This window comes from Orycteropus afer, unplaced genomic scaffold (genome assembly GCF_000298275.1).
Source record: "Orycteropus afer afer isolate SDZICR_OR568_19922 unplaced genomic scaffold, OryAfe1.0 scaffold00023, whole genome shotgun sequence".
Classification (NCBI taxonomy): Eukaryota; Metazoa; Chordata; class Mammalia; order Tubulidentata; family Orycteropodidae; genus Orycteropus; species Orycteropus afer.
In genome coordinates, this window is record NW_006921610.1 from 5,202,285 (window position 1) to 5,217,590 (window position 15,306).

Here is a 15,306-nt window from a genome sequence, read left to right on the forward strand (position 1 = left end):
CAGATCTGTCCTGGAGGAAGTGCAGCCGAAATGCTCCTTGGAAGTGAGAATGGCCAGACTTCGTCTCACCTGTTTTGGTCATGTTGTCAGAAGGGGCCACTCCTTGGAGAAGGATATCATGCTTGGTAGGGTGGAGGGTAGACGAAAGAGGGGGAGGCCTTCAACGAGATGGATTGACATGGTGGCTGCCATGATGGGTTCAAGTATAGCAGGGATTGTGGGGCTGGCGCGGGATCGGGCAGCGTTTTGTTCTGCTGTGCATGGGGTTGCTATGAGTCGGAAATGACTCGACAGCACCTAACAACAACATGAAAATTACTGTTTTTATGGGGTATTGTATGAGGTGACACAGCTTGGAGGTGTGATTTTTGCAAAACTTTTGCCTTTTTCACTGGGAGATTATCTTTTTATTTGTGGGTTCCTGTGCATGATTTGGAAGTTGCTTTTCTTGCCTATGTTCTAGCAAATAGCGCATTTTCAGGCATCCTAAATTGTATGCACCTGTTAAGGAATTTAGTATGCAGTACAGAGTTCAGAGAGGCATACATCTACCCACCCCTAGCGCCCACCCTTGAATCCAGAGGAACATACTTCCCACATAATTTTACTAGAATCCAGAGTAACAAGTGTGTCCTGCATAACTCTACCCTTGAAACCTAGAGGGACATGTGTCCAACACAATGTGTATTAAAATCCACATTTTATAATAAAATTTCAGAAATTCTTTGATTCAGCAAAACCTCCCTAAGAACACATGGTAGCAACAAAAATTTCAACGTGGAAATTAACTGGGTCATGATAGGGTTAACAGAAAACAGACTACCTTTCCTAAAGGCAGAACTTTGGAGATGCTATTGCAGAGACAGATGGAAACTTTTTTTTTTTAATTCTAGGCCTGATTTTTTTTAAAGTTTAGAAAATTTTAAACTACTCAAAAATAGAATGCTTTTTAACCACCTAGTCTCAAAATTATCAATTCAGTTAATCTTGTTTCATGTCTACCTCACAAATGTTCTTCTCCCATTATCTTAAATCCAATCTTACTAAATCACATTCCAGTGTACATCTTAAAAAAAGGCTCTTAAGACAACCCAATTACCTACTACACTAAAAATTTGAAAGTAGTATCTAATGTTCAATTTATCCTGTTCCCTTTTTCCATTAAAATCCCCTTCCCAGCTCTCTGCATCTGCCACTTCTGAGAGCACAATACTGGGGAAATCCTAGAAGCGCCTAAGGCACTTGACTGCTTAGCCAGGAGGCTGGTGGTTCAAACCCACCAGCCATTCCTCCAAAGGAAGGTTGCGCAACCTATTTCTGTTGTGATACCACCTCAGAAACCCAAGGAGGAGTCTCTGAGTCAGGTCTGACTTGTTGGCATATAACGACAACTATCACAGACTTACAGGACTGTAAGGATATACAGAAGGTCAGTGACCACTCATTCCATCTTCAAAAGGTTATTCACAGTGCTCACTTCAGCAGCATACATGATAAAATTGGAATGATACAGAGATTAGCATGGCCTCTGAGCAAGGATGACATGCAAATTCATAAAGTGTTCCGTATTTTTTACAGAAATGAGTCAGTGGGTAAGGGGCCTCAAAATTAATCTTGGGGGACACTTAGGTCAACTGGCATAACATTGTCCACAACAACAACGTTCTACAACCTCCTTTGGTAAGGTGCAACTACTGGCCTCTTCTCATCCAGAGCAAAGACTGAAAAAATCAGACACAAGAACAGGTGAAGGGACAAATGGCCCATGTGAACCTCAGCCTCCATGACCCTGCGACCACAACTAGATAGTGGCTGGCTACCACTTCTGACCACTATGAGAAGGTTCACCACAGAAGGTCCTGGATAGTGGGAGAAAAATTTAAATAAACCTCAGAATCATAAAAAAAGACCAGGCTTACTGGTTTGATAGTCGGGTGGAACCACTGAGACTACAACCTTTAGTCACAATTCAAGCCTGGAATTGAACTCACCCCTGTGGCTCAACTTTCAGCCACATCATAAAAAAACCAAACCCACTACCATCGAGCCAACTCCAACTCATACAATCCTATAGAACAAAGAACTGCACCCTAGGGTTTTGACAGCTATAATCTTCAGATGTAGACTATCTCCTCTTCCTCCTGTGAAGCAGTTAGTTGGTGAACTTAAACCATTGACCTTTTGGTTAGCAGCAGAACGCCTTACCCACACAACAGGGGTATAAGGTGAACACTAACACCAGGGAAATGCCCCCCTTACTACAATCAGGCATATGAAATCAAAAGGGCATTTGTGCAGGAATAAAGCTCAGGAAGGGATAGGAAAGAAGACAAGAATGGAAACGGTAAACACAAGGAGGAAGTGGGAAGAGTTGTTATGTAGATTGTAATCATTATTATGGAAAAAAATGTGTATAAACTGCTGGATGGGAAACCAATTTACTATACAAACTTTGATTCAAATCACAATAAAGTTAAAAATTAAAAAGTAGATTACTCTTAAAAACAGTACCTGTGCGTCACATGAGTTCAGTTCTCTGCATGACAGTGCTCATAACACTTACGCTATACTCCTGTGAACTACATCTTTCAGCATCACTAAATTTATCTTTCTTTTTTCATACTTTTGCTGTTGTTGTTATGTGGCGTCGAGTCAGCCCTGACTCACAGCAACTCCTCCTTGGGTTTCTGAGGCAGTATCACTAAGGAAGTAGATTGCTCAACCTTCCTTCTGAGGAGTGGCTGGTGGGTTTGAATCACCAGCCATCTGGTTAGCAGTCAAGTGCCTTAGGCACTACGCTACCAGAGCTCCCTTTTTCACACTTATCAATTTAGAAATCCATGAAAACCATAAAGCAGAGAACCTCTATGACTGAAAAGCAGGGCATGAAAGGGAGGAAGAGTAAGGACGGTTCAAGTGTTTATGAAAGGATCCAAAGTTCAATTACGCTGTATTTGACTATGTATTCAGATTATTCACTTCAGAGTTCACTGTGTGTGGGGAAAGCAAGGGAGTAAATAAAAACAAGTAACAGAACTGTTGACATTTTATAGCTTTATTTCAGATAAAAGTGCATTTCTTAAAAAATGTTTCAATATCCAGTTTCAATTTGCAAGTGATAACAGTCAACTCTCAATGATTCACGAAAGGTTTTACTGTGGGGATAAGACAGATTCCCCATCCCTTAACCCAATCATAACCAACCAGAAAATACTAATTTCATTAGTGTAAGTCTACCCCTTCAAACATTGTATAAAGCATCACGCAATCAAATAAAACAAACCGCACCCTTGTTTCCCATTTACTAGTGCAGTTAATTAAAGACTGAATAGGTAATTTTGTGAAGTTTCAACTTAAATCATTTGACTTATCAAATGTAAAAATTTTGTGAATGTAAAACTAAGCTCTCTTAGAGTTTATCAAGTGATGGGGATAAAAATAATACAGGGTCAATGAATGACTGATTTAGCTTTGATCAGTCTTTTTCTAAGTGCATATTGGTCAAGTCGATCCACAAGAGGTAGTGTTAAGATAGGCTGAAATCAACTGATAACTCAACACAGAAAGCAAACACTTCACACCCCAAACCACTTACTTCACAGGTGTGATTTAATGTTCATACACCATGTGAGCTATCTCTGGAACAAAGGATACCTTCCCTTCAGATCATTAAAGTCCCTTAATAGCCATGGCAAATACATAACTCTCATTTGAGAGTTAAAGGGGGTGGGGGTGGGGTGGGGAAGCAGGCTTCTACTAGTATCTCCTAGTATATATGTATTTTAGCAATGGTAACAGACATGAATGGAATTATAAGAACCTATTTATAAAATAAAATCTGAACAGTGGTAATATAATTAAGGAATGTTATCAAGAGCCCCATTCTACCAGCTAGACACAAATAACCTGACTACATGCCAATTATGAACAAAAGTATTCTATATAACAGGGGTTGGTAAACTTTTTTGTAAAGGGCTAGATAAATATTTTAAACTTTGGAGGCCACAAAGACTCAACTTTGCCTTGGAGCATAAATACAGGCAAAGTAAATAAATAAGCACGACTGTTTCAATAAAGCTTTTATTATGGATGCTGAAATTCCAATTTCATATATTTCCATGTGCCACACAATATTATTCCTTTGATTTTGTTCACCATTTAAAAAACATAAAAAGTCATTCCTGGCTCTCATGGGTCATACAAAAATAGGTTTGAAGGCTGTAGCTGGCCAACCCCTGCTCGATAAAATTTTACTAGGCACAACTGTCCTTCAGTTTCTATACTCAAATGTGATTTTACTCTCAATTCCATTTTCTTTTTTAAGAAAATCCTCAATCTATAAAAATATCCTTTAAACACTTGTTACTTACAAAATTATGTATCAAAATAGCAATTATATTCCATTTTCTGTTCCACACCTAAACTTTGTAACCTTGTTATTATGTAGTTTACCCATTTAAGAAATGTAAGTTCTTTTGTTAGAAATTATTAATATATCGCTATTAGTGGCAGAGTATTAAGTAATGTATATTTATAATAATTATTGAGGGTATTTATGAGCATCAATTACAGTACTGTGCTATGCAAAGAACACTCCTGGACCACTGGTTGTCAGTTATTTTCAAATTATATAGATTGTTCCTATACTAAATGGTCTAACTGCTTTATTAATAGTTCAATCTTTCATTTTATCGAATCTCAGTGCATCAGTTATCAACATATAAACTTGCTACCTAATAAGCTTACTTTTATCCAGAATTATAAATTGGTACACTTTGGCCTGAAGATACTGTTTCCTCTGTTATAAATTACAAAAGCTTGGGTAGGTTTTTTCCTTCCATGTGACATCAACCACTAGAGATATCGCCTTCGATTTTATAGTGTCAGGTAGGGGGAAGAGTTTATCTTTTATTCTAACGATATACCACTTGGCACCTTCTATGTTTGGTCTGAATTGTACTTTTGAGAGGAAAAGGCTGGGTATATAAAGAAAAAAATGGTTCAGATGACCACACTGTAAAATTTAATTTCCTATACTAAGAACTGAGTAAACTCTCCATTTTGTTAAATTCATAGCTGATGAACTGTCTTTAGAAGATCAAACCTAAATGACTCAAATTTTCAAAAAGCAGTAATACAAAACCGAGCACCTAGTAATAGATGGATCATTAACTGAGCTATTAGAAACCACAAAGCCCAATTTGTTGTACAGATAAAGCAATGAATTTTGATCAGCCAAAAACAAAGAACCCAAACATTATTTAACTTCTGACTACATTTTCTCAAATGCTTAGGATGAGGGCACTTCTTATATAACACTCACCTCAACAGAATGTAAGAAATACTCATTTCCAGAGAATCAAGTCATTCAACTCTCTCTCTCAACCTCCATTTACAATGAAAACAGGAATTTTCAACCATGTAATCATGTGTTAAGTCACCAGACAAGTCTTCAGTAAAATGATGAGGATTACCTGTCAGATATGACTTACTTATTATGGCTCTAACTTTACTGCCAAATTCATCTTTTTAAAGGGTAGTACCCACTTTTAATGTTTCTTAATAAAATAATGAAGTCCCATAATAGAAGACAACATCAATTTAGATACTAGATATATCTATAAAATATGAAAATTTACATCTATGTTAACAACACAAAAGGTAATTCAAAAATACTAATGGGAAAATATACTCAGTCTAATTTGCTTAACAAGGTTCTTTATAAATGAAATACTTAATTCCAAGTTGGCTTACTTAAAAAAATAAATCCATCTTCTGTATTTTAAAAAATTTCCTAAAGAAGCTAAATTTGACACTCGACAACTTTCAGAATTCTGAATTTTAACCTGAAGACTTTAGAACCAGTCTGTAACCCTACTTCATACAGTTGAAATAGTTACGAAATAAACTTTTATCTTATGTGGAAATAATTCTATGAAGTTAATCGGCTTGGGTTATCAAACGTAATTTATAGCTTGAAGGCTTTAGGCCTACTTAAACACCTAATCCTCAAACATCAGAAACTGTATGACCTGGAGGCAGTTAAAAACGCAGGTCCTTTCCAACACCTACAGAATCAGAATCTGCGCTTTACCAAGCACAACCCAACTGTGAGAAGCACTGTTAAGTCCAAACTTCACTTTAATGTTTGTATACAGAGTATAAGACTTGACTAATAGCTTAGGGAAAAATGGACACGGGTTGTGGTAGGAAGCCAACAGTAAAGTGTTAGCCTTAATAATGACAACAAGTTGCTATTTGCCCCCTAGACCAGCTGACAAATTTAACTCTGAAAATCAATTCCAAAGAGTACAAAGATGAAGCCTAGGTGTTTCTCACTAATTGACAAAGTTAAAGTTGGAAGAAAAGACTTTAAGGGAAAATGCAACCCCTTTAAAATCATTTACACTTCCTCTTAAGTTTCAACTAAGCTAGTTTTTAACTAGTACTTATCTGTAATTACTCTCATTCTTTTACATTAAAAAAAATCTAACTATTCTACTTGTTTATTCCATACACACTCTAATATTTTACCCCTTATTTTGTTTCTGACCCTGTCACTTTTATTTTTAGGCATGATATAGTTCAAGTTTCTTGACATTTTTATGATTCATAGACATGCAACAGAATACCTGACTACTTTCAAGCTGTACAGAGAAAAAGGCCAAGCTGTCCATGGGCAACTTTAGGAACTACTATGTTTTTAAAGTCCAGGATTTAAATCCGGAGTGTATTATCTCATAACATTATTAATCTGATTCTTCTTGTACTATCTGAAATTAGAATAAAGTTTCACATCATTTAGCTATGGCTTTCAAACTTGTTCAAATGGCAGTACATTTTTAATAATGGGGCTCACGGAAATACTGGAAATTTAAATCCACTATGAAATCCCTAATACATTTCATAGAAATGAAAAATTATACTGTACTTATGCATTCCACTAATTTTTTTGAAAATGCATAATTTAAAAAAAATCACATTTGTGTGTTCTTGTGTGTGTTTGCCATCTTTTTTATTACCTGTTAAGATTTTTTTAAAAATTGATTCCCTTTTAATGGTGTAACAAAACTACATTCGAGATGGATCAGGAATATTAATAGTTTTTTTCTATTCAGGAAGCATTCAGGGTAGATAATCGGCAGAACAATTTAAGGCAAAAATTTTTTTAAACTATGTCAAATACACTTAAGAAAAAAACACTTAAGAACAAAGCAACGGTGAAAATTTAGAAAACTGGTTCACTCTCCCAAATAATATTTTAAAATATAACCTTGCTGAACCACAATGTTTTTGTTAATACCTGTGCATAAATTCAGTTTTTTAAGTAAATGGTGCTCATTTGGGTCACATTTCTGCTATTGTCTTCAGCTCTCCAAGAACTTCATCCCACTGGCAAACAAATTTTAGTTCACACAAACATCAACACATATAGTCATGAAACCTGTTAATTCTGGCTATGAACATGTTATTAAAGCACTTCATCCCCCACCCTGCCCCAAACACACACATCCATAACCCTTCTCATTCACTCCTATCCACTAAAAACTCATCTACCTATTTACTGTCAAATATAATTTGGGAAATAAATTATAAACAATGTAAAGCACAATTATAATTCTGCTTAAAACAAAACAAACAAACAAAAAAACCCTATTTCTATAGGTCACTTCTTCAAGGTATAATTTTTGGCTCAGTGGTCCCAGATTTGCTTTTAAAAACCATCCTCTCCCTGTTGTAAGAATGCCATTCAGATGATGGATTTATGATTATAAAAAATGATAAGGACTTTTATAGTGGCTGGATGGTGGTCCCTTCTGAATATAGGAGTGTTAACTATACAAAAGGATTTACACCTGTAACTTTGGCATCACTGGTACTGCCATTCAACCAAATAAGGTAACTCACTCTGATTTGCTAAAGAATGCGTGCTTCCCAACAGGGGAGAGATTCTGAATAAACTATGAAACTGAGATCACTTACTCATTCTAGTCACAGAACAAATGAGAAATATTCTGTTAAAAAGATTAAACAAATATGGGAAGCCAGGCCCTAATACTAGTTGGTAAAATTTACAAATGTTTTAATTACATATACCCTACTTTTTAAAATGTAGTAAAACATACATACAGAAAAGGAAGTTTCAAATTTCTTCCAAATAATTGCTTTTAGGTATAGGTGAAAAAGGTGGGCAAACTCTAGACTTTTTATAGTACAGGGTGCAATGAAAATATTCAACAAACCTGGCATTCGGAAGAAATGGACTGAGGCACTCTTTCTAGTGGATGATACCCTCCTTCTAAATAATCATAATGAAAACGTAGGGATACTAACAGCCATTTTCTTATTTCTGTAATTCTACTCATTCTGGTTACTTTAGATAATAAACTCATGATTTAACTATGATAGGTTTTAACTAAGAGTATCAACTAAGTACCAAATTATCTGTTGTTTTATTTGGAGATACAGAATCCTATAACAGCAAGCCCATAAATCACCTATAATGTCCATACCGTTATCTCAGTATTTAGTATATACAAAATATGTTTCTCTTAAACAAAATCCAGGTATTCACAAGAAGCTGCAGGAAAACTCATGCAATTAACGAAGGCGGAAATTTATAAATTAAAAACACTGTATTCTATACATAATGTACAAATAGTCATGCTTTTAAAATGAACACTATGTCTTAAAAAGTGTATTTTCACAGGCAAATGCTGCTGCACAAATATTTGCTAATGCAAATGAATGAAATCTTTTGCATTAGTATTTTAATCCAAAAAGCCAAGACTTTTGGCATGTTCCTTGAATGTTGTGAAACAAAGTTAACACCTCTGGAAAACATTCCAACTCTTACATCTCATTTGACGTGTTTTATCATGAACAATTTTCTTAATCTTCAGGCACAACAAATACAAACAGAAAAATAAAGTATGAACATCTTTCATGAGTTGAGCAAAAAATTCAAACAAATGTTTTAAATTTTACTTAAAGTATTTTGTAATAAATGCTTCATCAGAATATGCATGAATATAAGAAAGTCTAAAATAAGATGTAGGCTTTTGTTTCTAGTTTGTTTTCAAATCTTAGAAGGGTATTTAAATTCCTTGAAAAACTATGTGTAGCAGCCAAGAAAATATCTTATGGGGGGGTGATTTTATATTAACGAACATACAAAACTGAACTTACATAGAGGGTAAATAGTTGCCCTCAGGGCTTGAAATGTTACTGACTTTACAAACATTCAGTTTCTTCTTTCTGAAATTGTGCTGTACTTCACAATTTGTTTTATACAAAACCAGTGATGTTATAGGAACTACACTTTTCCCTTAAAATACTAAATAGAATCTTCATGGACTGCTGACCTCCAACGTGACTGTAGATTTTTTATTATAGAGTCTGCCATACTACCAAGTTTCTCATGCATTTCAAATAGTTGGCTTCCTGAGTAATTATGGAGATCTTCTGAATTCAGTTGAAGAGCAAGTGCACTTATCTGTGCCATGAGATTTTTAGATAGTGGAGATTCTAAAGCAACAGGATCAATCAAATCTAAAAGAAAAAAGGAATAATCAAATCCATATTGAATAGATAAAAATTAAACTGAAGTTAATACATTTTCCTTTAAAGCCGTTAATCATAATGTAATTTTATTGGAGATTATGGTATTTTCATGTATGAATTCATGTTAATCATTATGGAAAAATACTCATCTTGTATTATAAAACATTACTTAAGAAAAATTAACTTAAGTTCCTAGGTTCCAAATTTAGAACACAATCTAACGTACTCTCATGCTCCTCAGGGGACTGAAAAAGTCTAGCATAGTTTGCTCTTTGCCCTTAAAGAATGACCAAACTACTTTTCTAATATAGCATAACTGAAATAGTGTACAGTTTACATTCTTACTTGAGACCTGGATGAAGTAGAAGGTGACAAGAGAAAAACAGTAACTAAACACACCTGAGGTTAAAAGAAATGTCTCTCCTCCCCCCACATGAAATACTTGAGTAAGCATTATATTAAAATTAACATCATAGCACAATAAAAAGTCTTTCTTTCTTTAGGTAAGTCAGCTGAGCTTCTAATAAAATTATCTCACATTGCTAAAATATACCTGAGGCAAGTTTTTCTTCATCAGTAGAGGGAGATTTATTTTCTATTCCGTTTAAAGTTTTTTCCGAAATATCAAAAACTGGAATCTCTTCTAGTCCACGAGACTTCACCTTGATCATGTATTTACGTCAATAAAAATTGGAAAGAAAGGACAAGTTAAAGTTAAAAATATGGCTAATAATACTAACACTGGAAAAGAGTTTGTCATAGTATGTTCCACAGCCCATCATGGGATAATTTCCCTAGCTAATATACTTAAGTAACTTGTTGTTGTTGTTGTTGTGTGCCGTCGAGTCGGCCCCGACTCATAGCGACCCCTCCTTGGGTTTCCGAGGCAGTATCACTACGGAAGTAGGATTGCCCAACCTTAACTACACTGTATTTATAAAACAAACAAAAATAGCATTAAAAAATATTTTCTCAAGGAGACTATCACAAATTTTCAGTATTTCTTTGTGGACTTCTCTGGAAACACAGACATGAAAGCTAAAAACATTTCTGTTAAGGAACTTGGGAAAGGGAAATCTAAGGCAGATGATTTTCACAGATCTTCTCAGAGTCCATAGACCACTGACTGAAAAAACAATTCAGAAACTAAATTCTTGGTCATAAAACTGAAAATTACTGTAAAGTGAATGTTTTTGAGTAATTGTTTAATAAACATTGTTATGAAAGCACAAATAAAATAAAAATACAAGATTAAAAGCTTTCAAAAACACAGCAGAGGACTTCCAGGAGTTGGCATACTCCAGCTTGAGAAATTCCAACATAGAACACTGGTTTTCATTCTGAACAAACCCTATTTTCCATTTATTCATAAGTTTTCATAATGTCAATGGGTACATAGAGGGTCTCTGAATGTGCTTCAGGAGAGTCTGTAAGTCCTTATGAAATTATACATAAATTTTTGAATATGCTTTTTATAGGGCAGAATTTAGGCTTATCAGTATCAGTAGGTTGTTCACGTGCAAAAAACTGTTAGAACAAGAAAGAAAAGTCACAAAGGTGCTGGACATTAAAATAAAACTATAGTCACCTACAAATTTGTAAGAGTTCTGTTAATGTTTGGATTCAAACATTAAGATTTTAGGAATAAGCCATAGAATCAAACATCAACTGATGGAAATGAAAGAGAACAAAGATAATTTATAATAAACCTGAGGTGATTATATAAAAATGGTATCAAATAAATTTCATTGAGAAATTACAAAGTGGCCTTTAAAGTAAGTTGCTCTTGACTTGGAACAGGAGAAGGGATTACAAAAATGCAAGATGTTTATAAATAAAACTTCCGTAAACTGTATTGTTAGGGCAATTATTTATACATGGTTGCTAATTAATACCGTCACTGGTAATCTTTACCTGCTGCTCATGATATATTCTGAGGGCCTTTTTTACATTGGACACTTTCGGAGAACGGATAGGAAGAGTTTTTATTTCAGATGCTGTAAGAGTACTCAAATCACCAATTGTTTTTATATTCTTGGCTCTAATGAGTTGTCCCAGGCCTCTTGCCCTTAAAAAAAAAAAAAAAAATGAGGGAAAAGGAAAAATGTTATTATACAATAATAGTTTTTTATTTACATTCTTTTGTGAGGGTCTATCTAACTGAATTTCCCTTTTTAGGCTCCATCATAACTGAATTCATTTATATAGGCCTACATAAGCCTGCACCTGGGACAGGCAAATTTATATTTGAAGTAAAATTTGAACCTGACAGGTATACAGGCTTACTGGTTTGCAATTCTTAGTGCAAATTATACTGTCAATGCTTGACAGGTGGCAATGTTATATGACTAAAGCAATAGTTTTGGGTTAAGACTATAGATTGATAGAGGAAGGCTACGGAGGTCTGGTGCTACAGTGGTTAGAGCATTTCACTGCTAACCAGCAAGTTGGCAATGCAAACTCACCAGCCACTTTGAGGGAGAAAGATGAAGAGGTCTGCTTCTGTAAAGATTTACAGCTTTGGAAACCCTACCGGGCTGTTCTACTTTGTCCTACAGGGTCACTATGAGTTGGAATTGACACAGTGGCCGTAGGTTTGGTTTGGTTTAGAAGCAGGCTGTTTGTGTACCAATAGAAAAGCTTTATGGTTCACATACATTATTACTTATTAGCTGTGTGACCTTAGTGACCTTTGTAAACTTCATTTAATAAAAACCAAACCAAATGCACTGTTGTCAAGTCAGATCTGACTCATAGCGACCCCTCCTTGGGTTTCTGAGGCGGTATCACTATGGAAGCAGATTGTCCAACCTCCCTTCCAAGGAGTGACTGGTGGGTTTGAACCACCAGTCTTCTGGTTAGCAGTCAAATGCCTTAGGCACTATGCCACCAGAGCTCTCTCATTTAATAAAATGTAACTAAACAATTATATCCCTTATAGGATTTATATTAGTATTTAACAAGATAATACATGTCAAGGGTTCAACACAGTACCTGGCAAATAGTACACTGAACACACAATAATCTTAGCTTTTACTGTATTATGATAAATGATTCTCTTATGGTACTCTCTGGCCTATCTCCCCTGGTGCACTCCTATTTCTAAAAGAAAATGTGTGAGGGAAGAGTGCATGTCAGTCAGTCCTAAATTTGAGAGCCCCAACCTTCCAAGTTATTTCTCTTAAAATAAAAATAAGTGGCATTTTGTAGTATAAGCTAGCAGCCTAAATAACCACTTACCACATATTTGATGTAATCTGAGGTAAAATGATGTCAACCGGTGCCCCACAATTCACCAAAGCTGGGTAAACACTTTCTGTTGGATATGGCACAGATTCTTTGGCCATTTCTGTAATCTTAGAATAAATTTGCAAACTTGTTAAACAAAGACCACCTGACTGAACATGAAAATATAAAGTTACATGAAAACTAAAGCACTTCTTACTAAACACTTCTTTGAGCTCTTAAATTTAGGGCTACGTGATCCTGGGGACAGAAATCCTTTGGCTGAAGTGGTATTACGCTAGACAGAAGGAGAGAAAAAAAACTCACTCAGAACCCTAGATAACTACAATTTTTAAAACTTAATGCTCACAACTTAAGACTGTAATAATTTCTTTAAAATTTCAGAAAATGTAAAAGAGTAGAATAAACTACCATCTAATCTATTACTTGCTAGATTACCATTGCCTCTAACCACCACTTCTTATGTATGCTTACCATGTAGAAAACAAAAGACAATAAATCCAAATCAAAGACATTTTGTTTCTTAAGTAGTTATATTTTCAGACGAATCACTCACATGCAATTGTTATGTGTATCTATACATGCATGTACATTTTAAAGCCTATGGCTTACCTTAGATTGTGCAGTAGGTGAAGTTTTAATACTTTTTACTACAGGAGAACTATTTGAAGAATGGGACCTAACAATAGAGCATCGCCTATCAATGTCATCTGCCAATCCTGCTTGGTATATTGGATCTGCAAAGGATACACGGCGAACCTGAAAACAAAAGTTGTTTTTTTTTTTTTAAATGGGGGGGAGGCACCATAAATTCTTATTACTCTACCTAAAAATAGAATGTAGGTTTAGACGATTAACCCTATGCATCAAAAACTAGGAATAAGTTACAGTAGTAGAAACTTTGTAAAATTGTACCTGGCAGATAAAACCGTGTAATTCATTTTTAAGAATTGTGGTGCTTACTATACTGCCTGGAAAGAACAAAGAGGGTAAAAACAGTACAACTGGCCTCTAGTGTATCTCACCTCTGCTCTAAACTTTTGGAGGACAACAGCAGAGTGACAGCATTTAGGGAGCCATTTTATCTTTGTGGCCCTGCTTATTCTGGTCTCCTTTAAACTCCTATGATATGTTCACTCATTCAGCTAATTTCATACAAGTATATAATAAAGCACCCATATACCATTAAATATGCATTCATAGGTCACCTAGTCTTGAACTTTGGTGGCACAATGGTTAAAACATTCAGCTGCTAACCAAAAGGTTGGCAGTGTGAACCCACAAGCCACTCTGTGAAAGAAAGATGAGGCAGTCTGCTTCCATAAAGATTTATAGCCTTGAAAACCCTATTAGACCTAAACTAACACAGACTGAGGTGGAAAATTTGAACAGACCCATAACAAAAGAAGAAATTGAACAGGTCATTAAAAAATTAACAACAGAAAAAAAAAGTCACAGCCCAGACAGCTTCACTGGAGAATTCTACCAAATGTTCAGGAAACCGACACCAATCCTACTCAAACTAGTTCAGAACACAGTAAAAGATGGAATCCTCCCAAATTCATTTTATGAAGCAAGCATAATCTTGATATAAAAACCAGGCAAAGGCATCACTAAAAAGGAAAACTACAGACTAATACCTTCATGAATACAGATGCAAAAGTCTTCAGCAAAATACCAGGAGCTCTGATGGCGTAGTGCTTAAGGCACTTGACTGCTAACCAGAAGGCTGCCGGTTCAAACCCACCAGCCACTGCTTGGAAGGAAGATTGGGCAATCTATTTCTGTAGTGATACTGCCTTGGAAACCCAAGGAGGGGTCAAGAGATGACTCCACGGTACATAAAAACAACATACATGGATGCTTGAACATTAGAAAAACAATCAACATCATCCACCACATAAATAAAACAAAGAAAGAGAACCACATGATCGTATCAATAGATGCAGAAAAGGCATTTGATAAAATTCAACACCCATTCCTCATCAAAACTCTCAGCAAAATAGGAACAGGAGGGACATTCCCCACATGACAAAGTGCATATATGCAAAAACAAAAACCAATATGATTCTCAATGGAGAGACTGAAACCATTCGCCTTGCAAACAGGAACTAGACAAGGATGCCCTCTATCACTACCTCTATTCAACACTGTAGGAGCTCTGGTAGCATAGTGCCTAAGGCACCTGACTGCTAACCAGAAGGCTGGGCAATCTACTTCTGTGGTGATACCACCTTGGAAACCAAGGAGGGGTCACTATGAGTTGGGTCCGACTTGATGGCACATAGCAACAACAACAAAAACATTCAACATTGTTTTGCAAGTCCTAGCCATGGCAATAAAACAAGAAAGGGTAATCAAAGGCATCCAAATTGGTAAGGAAGAAGTCAAACTATCCCTATTTGCTGATGATACAATCCTATACATAGAAAACCCAAGAGACTCATTGAAAAAACTACTGGAACTAATTGAGAGATTAAGCATAGTGGTGGGATA

The 15,306-nt window shown here is 35.6% G+C and overlaps 1 protein-coding gene and 1 non-coding gene across 2 annotated transcripts in view; one reads left to right on the forward strand and one right to left on the reverse strand.

Annotated features, from left to right (window-relative positions):
* The first annotated feature begins 1,469 nt into the window (after positions 1-1,469).
* On the forward strand, positions 1,470-1,573 carry LOC122152256. Its single transcript, XR_006164482.1, has one exon. It is a non-coding gene; the product is annotated as a U6 spliceosomal RNA (small nuclear RNA).
* A 7,764-nt stretch (positions 1,574-9,337) lies between these two features.
* The window catches only part of RIF1 (replication timing regulatory factor 1), a 64,690-nt gene continuing 58,721 nt past the window's right edge, over positions 9,338-15,306 (reverse strand). Inside the window, exons 30-35 of the mRNA XM_007934935.2 lie at positions 13,423-13,569; positions 13,010-13,087; positions 12,805-12,920; positions 11,479-11,632; positions 10,118-10,226; positions 9,338-9,552 (exon numbers count right to left, since the gene is read on the reverse strand). Coding sequence (XP_007933126.1) covers positions 9,338-9,552; positions 10,118-10,226; positions 11,479-11,632; positions 12,805-12,920; positions 13,010-13,087; positions 13,423-13,569 — 819 coding nt within the window. The remainder of the gene's footprint in view (positions 9,553-10,117; positions 10,227-11,478; positions 11,633-12,804; positions 12,921-13,009; positions 13,088-13,422; positions 13,570-15,306) is intronic.